Source organism: Centrocercus urophasianus, unplaced genomic scaffold, assembly GCF_019232065.1.
Source record: "Centrocercus urophasianus isolate 14NV4802_14NV808 unplaced genomic scaffold, USGS_Curo_1.0 seq_73, whole genome shotgun sequence".
Classification (NCBI taxonomy): Eukaryota; Metazoa; Chordata; class Aves; order Galliformes; family Phasianidae; genus Centrocercus; species Centrocercus urophasianus.
This window is the reverse complement of record NW_024885344.1, coordinates 1,954,450-1,967,441: the sequence shown is the minus strand read 5'-3', so window position 1 is coordinate 1,967,441 and position 12,992 is coordinate 1,954,450. Positions and strand designations below refer to the sequence as shown.

At 39.4% G+C, this 12,992-nt stretch overlaps 1 protein-coding gene across 2 annotated transcripts in view; it reads right to left on the bottom strand.

The window, feature by feature from the left end:
- MYH9 (myosin heavy chain 9) overlaps positions 1 to 12,992 on the bottom strand; it is a 68,584-nt gene that overhangs the window by 17,564 nt on the left and 38,028 nt on the right. For both annotated transcript variants that reach the window (XM_042838006.1, XM_042838007.1), the window contains exons 9-19: positions 12,796 to 12,939; positions 10,546 to 10,641; positions 9,387 to 9,505; positions 8,271 to 8,423; positions 6,300 to 6,473; positions 5,225 to 5,398; positions 4,527 to 4,641; positions 1,949 to 2,142; positions 1,487 to 1,608; positions 1,244 to 1,313; positions 138 to 298 (exon numbers count right to left, since the gene is read on the bottom strand). In XM_042838006.1, coding sequence (XP_042693940.1) covers positions 138 to 298; positions 1,244 to 1,313; positions 1,487 to 1,608; positions 1,949 to 2,142; positions 4,527 to 4,641; positions 5,225 to 5,398; positions 6,300 to 6,473; positions 8,271 to 8,423; positions 9,387 to 9,505; positions 10,546 to 10,641; positions 12,796 to 12,939 — 1,522 coding nt within the window. The remainder of the gene's footprint in view (positions 1 to 137; positions 299 to 1,243; positions 1,314 to 1,486; positions 1,609 to 1,948; positions 2,143 to 4,526; positions 4,642 to 5,224; positions 5,399 to 6,299; positions 6,474 to 8,270; positions 8,424 to 9,386; positions 9,506 to 10,545; positions 10,642 to 12,795; positions 12,940 to 12,992) is intronic.

Sequence of the window (12,992 nt, the reverse complement as noted above, 5' to 3'; positions counted from 1 at the left end):
GTTGTATACAGTGAACAAGTCATGGTCCTTCTGACAAAAAATAATTTGTAATCAGCTTTTTTTTTGGAAGAGAAACTTGCACCTGAAGAATAGAAACACATATGTTTATAATGTACTTTATAAAATCTGATCCTTACTTTCTGGCCAGGTAGCCTCTGCAGCATGCTTGGAAGCCAATAATGACATCTGTGATTTTCAGATCTCTCTCTTCTTCAAGATGAGCAAGGACTCCAGCTCTGAAAAACACTTTACTCTGTCCAATTCGGTAAAGGTTAGAATCCAGCTCCAATGCTTTGATCTATAATGAGAGAAAGAGAAGAATATATTTACTGCAAAGATTGCTCCATGTCACAACACAGATTATATGACTCTCACAGCTATAAGATACCCCTTTTCTCCCACAATAACCCAGTCAGGTCAGCCAACACTGCTAACTCCTGCAAAAGCCCTGTCTCAATTAGAAGATTTGGAGCTCAGTCAAGTATGGCATGAAACAGAGGCAATATAAGACAGAAAACATGTTAGAAGGCCATTATTTAATATAACACCACATCTAGTACCCAAAGCTACAAGGATGCTGCAAGGAATATGTTTTTCTTTCTAAAAGTCCTCTTCCTTTCCTAAGAAGAATACATCTGTTGATTCTTCGTATTTCATTTTTCCCAATACTAGCCTGAAAGGCACCCCAACCAACTTTCCCTTCCTTTAAAGGATTTGTGGCCGATACCTTACACCAGTTCAGAGGAAGAAACTATATTCCTCTGAGACAGAATAAACAGCAATCCCTTAAATTCAGCTCAGTGTCCCCTAGTCATCAAGCTAACAAGCCAAAACTTTCCCTCTGAAGCAGGCATTTCTGCAGAAATTAAGAGTTCTCATTGAAAGTGTTTGCCATCAGCAGGCATTTAAAAATGTTTGTTGGAGCTTGTACTTCAAGTATGTAACCAAAGATAACAACGCCTCTTAACATTTTGATTCAGTGAATGCTGTTGGCATCTAAAAGTGCAGATGTGTTGAAACAGAAGGATTTGCCCATGATTATTGAACCTCATGTTAGTCAAGAGCCTCCAACAGCGAAGGCAAGACAGTTTTCTGCACCCTCCTTCTCTCAGACAAACATGTTTGTCTTTTGAATTTCTGTGTGTAGAAGATACAATTAATATGCTTACAGAATACACAACCCCAGCTTCCTCACCACATCCATAATGTTTATTCTATTCAAAGAGTTTATGGAATGTCTTACCATCAGCACACAGGCTTGTTTTCCATCCATAAATCCTTTGGGAATTGCATTTGGAGTTAAGATCTCATATCTGAAGAGCAGAATGCATTGGATTAATTACATAGTTATATATGAAAACAAAAAATGCTAGTTCCTACTACATTTCGACTTCAACAGCTTATGGTTTTCTTAGAAAAAAACCTGCACCTGTATACAAAAGAACATGAAGTAGCAGATAGCAGACTATTATTTTCTAGTCTTTACCTTTGCCTGAATTCCTGGAATACAACTCTGTTGGGGAAGCCTTGACGACAAATACGGATTCCCTCCAGCACTCCGTTGCAGCGAAGTTGATCAAGGACCAAGTGGGGGTCGAGCTTTCCAGCCTGGTAAGGAAAAAAAACATTGGCTTAGTATCATTAAGCTTGTACAAAAAGAGGCTGAACACCTTGCCTCCTCCCCTGTTTTGTAAAGCAGCTGGTTCTCTTTTTTTTCTTGTTATGAGAAATTGAAAGCTTTTTTGCCACCTTAGAAATAACTGCAACGATCAGTCTCCCAAATTCTGGAACGAGTACCCTTATTTAAGATAACTGTAAAGAGAGACCTTGAATAAACAGGACCACTACAAAATCTGTTGCAAAAACTGGGAAGATATAACAACCCAGTCATACCCTGCCAAGGAAGTCCATCTATGACTGCATGGGCAGTAGTTACAACCTCCTTTACCTTTTTCTCGTGGTTGGGGATAATGCAACGGACGAAGTTGGGGTTGGTGTTTCTCAGGGTGGCCATCAGTTTAGCCAGTTGTTCTTTGTAAAGTTGTCCCACTGTTCGGAACATACCCTTCCTGGTTTTAAAGGCTCCTGGCAACGCTGTTTCTGACATGCCAGCTACCTGATCCAGCCCAACAATACGATCAACTAGAGAAAGCACAAGAAAGGGTATTAAAATTCAGCCACAACCAAAGGAAATACTGGTCTGTACAAGGAACATCTGGGTAGAACAGGATAAATGAGAGGAGCTGCAGGATCCTTTTTGCTTCATCTCTACACAGATGTCGACTCCTGTACAGAATTTGTGCAGGGATAGGAGCAGGAAGGAAAAAAAAAAGCAACAGCTCACTACAGGAAGTTTGAGTGATGGAATCAAACTTACTCCCAGACACAGCCTACTGATGCTCTGGAGGGCAGATCTGGAAGAGCAATCTAGAAGTGTGTTTCAGATGCTTCCACTTGCTTAGGTTAATGAAAAACAACAAACCAAGAGTTCTAGCTGCTAGCCCACACCAGAGTCAACTATTTGTTACCTCTGACTCAGAAGGGGCTGCAGTTAGAGAAAAAGCCCAGCTTGACTCTTCAGCCAGAAGCAGAATTGCCATGTTTGGTGATCAGAAAAGCCATGTCTACTTGTTAACCGAACAAACATGGTTAAAGGCTTGATAAACACCAACACCACTGCTTGAGTTATTTTGCAGAACAAGCATTCTATGACTTACAGACATGAACAACACCACTAGGAGAAAGCCAGAACTCCCTGCCCCAACAGCTTCTCCACTATGCTACAATGACATCCAAGTATTAATGAAGCCATCATTTTAATGGGTGAATTCCAAGATTGTTTTTTTCAATAGAAGCCAGTTAGATCTGAGAGTAGCATCAGTCAGAAGAAACTAAAGCATTCCTTTTTCCCATTGTTCTATCATGTAGAGATAAATATTCACACTCACAACCACTATAAATCCCCACACCCTAAGGTACTTTTTCTCAAGGGCTTCAATCTACTATCTCGCTACTATCCTCAGTGATTGCTTGATGCCTACACTCAGGCTCCCTGTCTTAACTTCTAAAAATATATAACTTGTGCTCAACTGGCTAGATTAAAAAAATCAAGAGTCAAGAGAAATCCCCACAAGTGAAGAAAACAGAAAGGACAGACACTGTCATTTACAGTTAATATTAGTTTATAACTGCTCACTTCTAGAGCAGCCATTAGAATAGGGTCAAAGCTGTCTTATCAGAAAGAAAAGAAGGTTATGTTACTAGATGACACCATAGGGAAATCCACAGAAAAGTGTCCCAGATTCTGTTTGGAACAATCCTCTTAAAAACTTGAGCCCTGCAATCTACATCAAGATGGCAAAAAAGGACAGTCACTTGCAACAGAAGCTCCAGAGAACAACAGATGAGATCTGATCAGCCGTGGTTCAGTCAACATTCTAACTCCAAAAGGCATGTGTCAGCCTCACACAGCAGAGGCCTTACTGGGTACTACTTGCTGATGGATATTTTTCACATTGTACCAATTCCTTTTCCAAACTTAACTTTCCTTTTTGTGATCTGCAGCTGAAATCAAACCCCGGCATTAGAATCAGCATTAAACTGAATTTCAGTTTTAACACAGTCTTAGAAAAGTTCTTCTTCCAAGTTTTGGAATGAAATATAGCCTTACTAGTTCTACATCCAAACATTTGACAGGGATTTGCTTTTAGTTGTTCCTATGAAAGTCTTGCAATAGCACCTTTAGCACCTGATTGTGTCCATATTTGCCTTGTCTCCACTCACAAGGATTCTTATTATTATTATTTTTTTTTTTTTTTAAGTCTGTGAGGAGCTACTAGCACAAAGCAAAGGAAATGAACAAGAGAGACAAGCAGGTATGACAAAGGGACAAAGAGAAGTTAATGGAAGCATTTCTTGCATGGCTCTAGGATGCATTACACACATGACACAACAGCTGGATTTCTCAGTCACCTGGTTCTAGATGAAGAATAGGAAAGTGTTGATAGAAATAGGCTCTCTGAACGTTCTGCATCTCTGCAACAGACAGAGACGTCAAAGAAAACCCATGACAGAAAGTGACAGCAACAGTAAGACTCAAAAGCAGATAAACTCAGAGGAGATAGAGCAAAATACTGAACAACACTGCGGAAAAAATACGCTATTGCAGGATGGAAAACCTAGATTCAGCCTCAGATCTTGCATTTGAGTGTTGCAGCTAAGCAAGCTGCCAGGACGCATTGGTGTGTTCATATTTTAATCTGGCATTCTCAACTTAGAACAATAATTGCAGAATATGCAGCAAGCTTAATGTAAGTCAATGCACATGAGCCTTTCTTTTGTGTTACAGTGAATTTTAAATGCAATACCAGGGTCTAAGCAAAAGAGGTACTGGATAATATTCATCTTGGTGGTTTAGTCCCCAGGGAAAAAAGGAACACAGGTCATAACAGATTTTTGATGAACCAACAATTTTTTCCCTGTAAAACAGGAAGAGAAAATACATGAAATTGCATTTAACTACATACCATCTTTCCACAACTCAGACACAAACTTATCCGACGACTGATGGAGAAGAGTAGCAATGTTATCATTCAGTGGATCCATGTTCTTCATCAGCCACTCATCTGCTTTATAATCCACCTGGAGAAGAAAAACACGTCAAGAAACTCCAGAGCATTTTCTGCAGCACAAGATCCAGCAAGATTCTGCAAAGTCTAGAAAAGCAGCACCAAGGTTTGCATAATCAACAACAGACAACCTAATTAGTCTTGAATGTGTCATCTAAGCAAGCATACCTACAAACACCAAACCCTTAAAAAAAGCTGAATGCTCTGTTTTATCGGGAATGGATTTGCAATGCTAGTATGCATCAGCCTGAGTGTGAAGCAAAAAACTGCTGCACCACCATTATTGATGATGAAATCTTGATGCGAGGTTTCTGAAAAGTATCTCCAATCCCATTAAGTCACAGAGAACAAATTTAAGTTGGTGTCAATTTGACATGTCCTCAACTATACATAGATAATTTGCAGGTTAATCTCCTTCATGGAAATCTCCTGCCCCGTAATGTCTACAGCAATGAAATGGCTTTGTGAAGTCTCCCACCAATTTCCTACGTCTTCCAAAACACAGTCCCTCTGTAGCTACTTCTAAAAAACAGTAGTTACCCAGTGGAAAATAAGGCAGACATTCTTTTAATGCAGTTTAGCTATTAATTCTTTACCTTGCCAGCATAATGTATGATACAGAAGTCAGCTTTGTCTTTCAGCTGTTTCGGCTTCTGAAATTTGGGGTGGGTGCCTTGTTCTTGTACAACTTTTTCCACAAAGCTTTTGTCTGTTGCTTTTGGGAACCAGCACTCTTCATCCAGCAGGGCCAGTATACCAGGGGGGCCAGCCTTAAAAGAAGGAAACATCCAAACACCATTAAGTACATGACTGTATCAGTAATTACAACCCTTGGACAGCTAGGAAAAAAGGATACCTAACCATGATCCCTATCACATTCATCTGTCCTGTGGTATCAGTTCAACTGCTGCCACAGTAATAGAAATCATTAATAATCTCTCAAGATCCTCTTCTGAAATCATAGAATGGCCTGGGTTGAAAAGGACCACAATGATTAGGTAGTTTCAACCCCCCTGCTAAGTGCAGGGTCACCAACCACCAGACCAGGCTGCCCAGAGCCACATCCAGCCTGGCCTTGAATGCCTCCAGGGATGGGGCATCCACAACCTCTGAGCATTTTTAATTGAAGGCCTCTTTCATGACACTTATACAGGGTGTTTTAAGTAAAAAAATTTTTTTTTTTTTTTTTTTTAATACAAGGACTAAGGACTACAGAAGACCAGAGCAGCAAATTGCAGGCACTAGTTCTTACTATTGGAAATCTACTGTGAAATGTGTGAATTTCCAAGTTTTGCTAGTGCAGGGTGAAAGCAACAGAGATTCCCAGCCTCTCTTCACGCTTGTAGGCAAAAAAGGAAGTTCACACTATTTATCCGAAATTGCACTTCTGCACCTGGCACCATGCAGTTCTACACAAAGATAATTTTCTGATTAAAAAAAACGGGCAACAAGGTGATCTGTTTGCATGCAACACTTCCTACAGAACCGATACTAATGATTTTATTGACAGACTTTCAAACCAAGAGAAAACTGTTCATTTCTGCTTCTTATCAAAGCACAGTGACAGTAGAGAATTACAAAAGCCAGCTGTATATAGGGAGACTAGCTTTTTATGACACAATCAGTGCAGCCATTTCTTGTTGTTCAAGAACAGGAGAATAGGCTTCTTACCGGCTTCTCTATGAGGTCAATGCAGGGCTGCAGGTCCAGGCCAAAGTCAATGAAATTCCACTCTATGCCCTCCCTCTGGTACTCCTCTTGCTCCAGAATGAACATGGTGTGGTTAAAGAGCTGCTGCAACTTCTCATTTGTGTAATTAATACACAACTGCTCAAAGGAGTTCAGCTAATGAAGAAAAGGGTAGAAAGACATTTGAACAGTTGCTTTTGAAGGCACGTCTACTATTCTCCTAGCACTAAACATCACGTTTATAGTTATAGCTCAGCAACTCTAAGCTCTGTTCTTGTCTAACTTCTAACTCTTTTGCTTATGAACCGCATTTCCTGTCACATGCTACTGAAACACTGCATCAGTCCCAAGGGAAATTCACACGCTGCTCCTCAGAACTTGCAGAAGAATGTTTTGTCATAAACAGCAGAAGAATTACTGTAGCCACTTAACCCGGGAACAGAAAAACCTCCGGTTTTCTCACAAATTCAGAGCTGGCAAGCCCTCTTCATAGGAAGGGAAGCAATGGAGGTCTGCAGGCAGATTACTGAAAACATGTGTACTGGGAAGTCCTTTTAAAATCCTCTTTGATGTATAAAATCAGAACAAGAAAACTGAGCAAAATTTCTTCATTGTGCCCTGATTTCTTCAAACTGTACGGATAAGGTTAAAAACCAAGGATGCATTTTCATGTTAAACCATACTTAATTTAATGCAGCTGCTGGACAGAGTGGTTCTGTTCTACTTCCTCCATGTTCCAGTAATTCCTAACCACGCATTTCCACTCTCCTCACATTTTTATGAGATGTAGCAACCATTAAACTAAAAGTACAGTTAGATAAACAACACGATCAGAGAGAAACAAAGCAATCTTCCTGTGGCTTAGTTCTCTATTTCATCAATAAATGAACCAAGTAACTTTGCAGCTGCACAGAAGCTAGATTCAGAAAAACACAAGTTCATAGGAGTTGCCTGGCTTGTTACCTGGCTGCCATGGGAATAGCAGCATAGTTCTTTCCTGGTGTCAGCCTGTGGCTATTTAAGACTAAACATAATGCAAAGCCACATTCTGGAAGTCTAGTTTCACGGACATTATGATTTAGCCCAACAGTTAACTGTTACCTATAGAGGGAGCTCCCACTTTCCCTTTCCTGTTTCTCCTTTAGCTTTCCTTCAGCTGCTTCTTTCTCTCATTTACCTTGCATCAGTTTTTGTGCTTAGATTCTCCTTCACAGACTGACTCAATTATATGCCACCCTAAGAAAAACAGTATCTGCAGTCCTGGAAAATTAGACAGTACAAGAGGGTGTAGCCAGGAACAGCAGAAGGGGAAAGGTGAAAGTTTACTCCTTTTCTTCATCAACGAACTGTCACATCAGTTTAGATGTGAAACCAGACTCTGAACCCTGATTTTCACACTTCTCACAGAACACAGGATATATTAGGATATGTTGAACCTGATTTGGTCTCCCCTTCCTTTGTCTTTTCAAAAGCCTTTGTCAAAACTAAGCAGCAGAAAGACTTTCTAACAATTCTTAATGACGCTAATAAGTTTCAATGGTTCATATTTTTAATGCTTTGGGATAAACTAAGGGGACAAAATTTTAACTCCACTTGACATTTCAAAGACTAGCAAACTCTTGCATGCTGAATTATAGAGAATCACAAGTGTCCAGAACTATAAAATTAAAATAATTGTGATGCACACAACAAAAAGGATGTAGCACCAGAATAGAAAGCAATGAGATAACAATATTTGCAGTCCATACAAACTAAGAATTATGAACTACTCGCACACATTATTAAATAACCTGACAGTTCAAATCAGCAGGGATCTCAAATAAAAGCAGAATATACACACGATTTCCAAAGCTGCTCTATTTTATTCCAGCTTTGAAACTATTTCCTTCAACACATTTCCTACCTTGCCCCATGGTAAACTGTGCTGATTGCAGGGACCTGACATCTCCTTACCTCGAAAATCTCAAAACCAGCAATGTCAAGGATTCCAATGAAGGATGCTCCCTGTCGCTTGGTCTTATCCAGCGCCTTGTTGATGCGCATAACCAGCCACCGGAACATCCGTTCGTAAGTGGCTTTAGCCAGAGCCTCAATGGCAAAGTCAGCCTACGCAGAAAGACAAATATCAGGAGTTGCATTATGACAGTGATATTCCATAAGCAGGAGCAAAGAATATTTTAATAAATCAGCATGTCAAAGCCAACTTTTAGGACCATGCCTACCTGAGAAACCATAGCTTAATATTCAAGAAAAAATAAACAAAATCAAGTCCCTTCCAAAGTAACGTAGCATGTTCACATGTATCCAAAGAAAAGCATTAAAATTACTTTGTAATTTAGAATTCGTGAAAATCATTGTTTTCCCCTCAGTGCCATCACCCTACCCATGATTAACACAAAAATAAAATATAAAGAGTAGGAAATTAAATGTCAAAACTGAAAGACAGTCAGTGAATATTTCTAGATCTCACTTTCCCTTCCCAATCCTTCTCATGTTATGGGGCATGTTTATTTTCACTGAGAGTAATGATGTGTTTATGAAAAGGCCACGCAGAGAGTAAGCACAGTGGCTTTATTTAGGAAGCCATTAGCTTCTAATTCAGGTTTCATTTAAGAACACATTCAGCACAGCCTGATTCAAGACTTTTAAGAAACATACAAGCAATTTCAGAGGTGAGATACAAATTCTTCCACCCAAGCAGCTGGCCTACTCAGAAATGGTGCTTTCTATGTTATAGCAACTTGAAAATGTCATCCTTGCATAGAGCACTGAAGAAACTTACTCCCCTGAGACAGTCAGTCACTAAAATTAGGAGAGTTGTGCTCTCATTTTTTCCTCATACGAGAAGAAGTGCTACAGGGGCAGGGGTGACTGCTATTTTTATACAGATCAAGAGAGCTAATACTAGAAGGAACACAGATGCCATATTATTCAAGCTGTAGTTGCTTGAATAACACTGCAGCCATGAAGATGGCCATTAAATGCTAAAGAAAATTTTAATAGATTTGCTAGCTTTGTGACAGCAAAATTAAAGAATGAAGTACTCATTCATTTGTACAGAATGCCTACCTGTTCTTTGGTCTGAGCTTTCTGGACATAATCTCGCCCAACTTTGATGCGAGGAGTCAGAATACCTCTGGTGAAGTCTGTCACATTGATACCCAGAAGATGAGACACTTTCTGAGCAGCTTAGGAAGGAAAAAAGAAACAAAGATAACAATATGTTGGGTTTTTTTCCTGTTTTTCTGAAAGAAAATAAGAGAAAGAAAACGTTCCTGCAACTGCATTCTCAGGACAGTAACAACTGCTCTCAGAAAGCCATAAAATGAAGAGCAGGTTAATGAAACAAAGAAACCCTCCCAAAAAACTCTAAAAACCCCTACTAGAGGTTACAGAGTTTCTTTAAAAGTCACAGGAGTGTATTTGACACAATACTCTCACATACTAGTAAGACATAACAGGGAATCCCCATAGAGTTCACATTTACCATCACATTAAAGATACCACCAGTGACAAACTTCTTAATCAAACTCGTTGTACTTCCTTCTACTAAGTGATTTTTGGGACAACCCTTTTTATTTCAAATTAAAAAGCCAAAAACTCAAATGGTTACTCTTCCTTCCCAAGGTGCCCCTTAAAGCACATTTTATACCCTGACAGCCAAAAGCAAGAACATTTAAAGAGCATTTAGCCACCTCTGACATTTCTGCAGTAATTCTACAACACAACTTTAAGATGTCTTCCAATACGCAGACTTCTATTATGTGAAAGATGATGCTACTTACACATGCAATAATAGCCAACTGAAAGGTATCTAAATATGAAATTTGTAAATATTCCTTAATCAGGTATGTAAGAAGTAATCATTCTTAGCCTGATTAAAACAGACACATGCTATGTGTTCCAGTAGAGTAAGCCTTTTCATCTGGTCACTGTTATGTGTACTTTCTGCCTGGTTCTTTAACAATAACAGTGCCACATTCTTGCCCATGAGTGGCTGCAAATCCACATTTGGCAAGACAAAGCATTTCTTTTTATATTTATATGAAGGGGCATGACATCTCCTTTGACAGTAAGTCACTTGATAGAAAAATAGGATGGGAGCATTCCCTATATACTGTAATTGATTTCTCTACTTGCAAGAACTTCCTGTAGGCTTTTTTTTCCTCTAATTTTCTACAGGGAATTTTTTTTAGGGGTGGAGTTGTAGGGACAGGAGGTTGGTTACCTGTGTTGTCTGGCATAGAGGCTTGGTCTGTGTTGCGCTCCTTCTTGAAGACTATGTTGCCAAGCTGAAGAACACCTGAGATAACCTTCAGAAGACCTTTTGAAATAGCAACAGCTCAGTGTCAGACATCAGCAAAGCCCCAATATGACCCAGTTAACCATGGCATGGAAAGTAAGAAGCTCTTCCCAACAGCAAAAAATCATTCTGGAATTTGGCAAAAAATCCCACCACAGATAAGTAATTCCTCTATATGACTCCCATCCAGGACACAGGGCTTTCCCTGCTTCTCCAGTGCAAGACTAGGCAGCCTGGGAATATACCCATCCTCAACATCACTACAGTAAAGTTGGAAACAAGATCCAGAGTCACATCTCAACCTATAACATCTACATGTTTGCTCTTGATAACCAAAATTCACTTTTTTCTCAACAAGTACTGTTAAACAAATGAAAAATACAGTTTTTAAGAGTGCAAATCAATTAAGAGAAAGAAGTTTCTGCTCCTTTAACTTCATATTGCTTTCAGCTCCCTGACCAAGATCTGTAGACCATACAGACAAACTACAATATAGGGAGGGCGACAGGATGTGGGCAAAAGGGCCTGTGCCATAACTAATCACATGCTGAATCACCTCAACCATTATTAAATATTTGTACTTCTGAACAGTCAAATGCAGCATCAGACGTTAGGACAGGGATAAAAAATTTCAGTATCACAGCATAGAGCCAATTTTCACTACATGCCTATCAAAGCTCATTGCATAACAGCTTCTTGTTGCCTTGAAAAAATTGGCAGTCACTCATAAAAATGGTCTTATGCCAAATATCTTTTTCATCTCCTAATTTTTTACCTACTACAGAAACGGCTGCTTTTTGATAGCAGAACAAACAAAGGCTCCACAGATTCTGCATCAGGACTAACAGAAGAGAATCATATATGCTCCTAGTGGCATGTTTTGAAATCCAGTGTTTTGACAGCTGAACCTGGAGTCCTGGCACTCGGACATACAGCTTGTTTTGATGTTGTCTCATACATGGAGAAAGTTAGCATTTAGATTATACATCAAAACTAAGTAATCTTACTGCCCAGCCAGCTACTCTATCTATTCTTATTTTAAGCCTAAAGGAACTTCATACCTTGAATGGCAAGAGCAAAATACTACAGTTATCTTTGCTGCAGTGGTTGGAACCAACTGCTCATCTATGTGACAGCAAAGACATGCCCTAGAGCATACATTAAAAACAAAACAAACAAACAAAAAGAGCCACAAATCAAATAACAACAAAACGAATACAGTAGGACAACTTAGCAATAAATTAGGCTGCCAATTATTTAATTATATTTAGGCAAACATGTCTTCACCTCTATAGCAGTTTGTCTTAGATGATTTAGGATATAGTATTAAACTGTGGATAACAAAAGCATGGATTTATAGCTGACTGCACAGTGAAGAGCAACAGCTAAGGCACAAGCACATATTCCAGCCACAAGAGCTACAGCCTCCAGCAGAGGAAGCAGTGACCTCATAAAAAAAGAAAAAAACACAGATGCTTGCTACAGTGTAGGGAAAAAAAGTTGTAGTTTTGTAAGACCTTATACATCTACAAACTGAAATTTGGCAGACCACTGGTTCCCAGCCAGTAAGGCAGATTATAAATGAGAGCACAGAAAAAGTGAGTAAGTATTGTTGCACTTTGTGATGGCTTCATAAATTCTAGGGAACTGTGCTCCCAGAATCAGACAATATTAATTTCTGATCAGCAGTTCAGTGTTAAGCTGGAAAGAAAGGCACCATAAGCAGGCCATTTTCAAAGCACTAATCCAGCCAGTACTAGATTAGATACTTAAAAGCCATTGCTTAGGGGGCGGGGGAGCATACAAACCTTGCATTACACAAGAGAATGAGGGAAATCTTGTATCTTGGATGTGTTACTCATAAACCAGATACACAGCTCTCAGTCTGGGATCAAAACCAGCAAAAAAGATGAACGTTTTCATTGGCAGTTTGACTTCTAAGACTGAATGTATGAACTGAAACTATGCTTGTATATCCTGAAGTGGATTACTCCAAAGCCACTAAACTCACCACCTGCACTCTGCTCACTTGGGGTTTGAGCTGGGGCCAAAGAAACAAAGTAACAACAAAAAAATACCAAAAAATGAAAACAAACCAAAAATAGAAGTTTACAGAGATGTGCTCTATTTCCTCCTTGATTTTCTTGCGTTTCAAGCTCTCCAGAGGACTCCTACCTATTTGTTCCTCATCTGGGATGCCCATGATCCTCATAGCTTCCATGGTCTCTTGAAACATATCTTTGTCTTGCTGACCCGGGATCGTGACATGCCCATTGGAAAGGAAGCGGTATTTGTTGTAAGGCTCCAGAAGTAGATCAGCTTAAGAAAAAAAAAGGAGAAAGAAGTTATCGTGATGTTATTTTAATAGACAA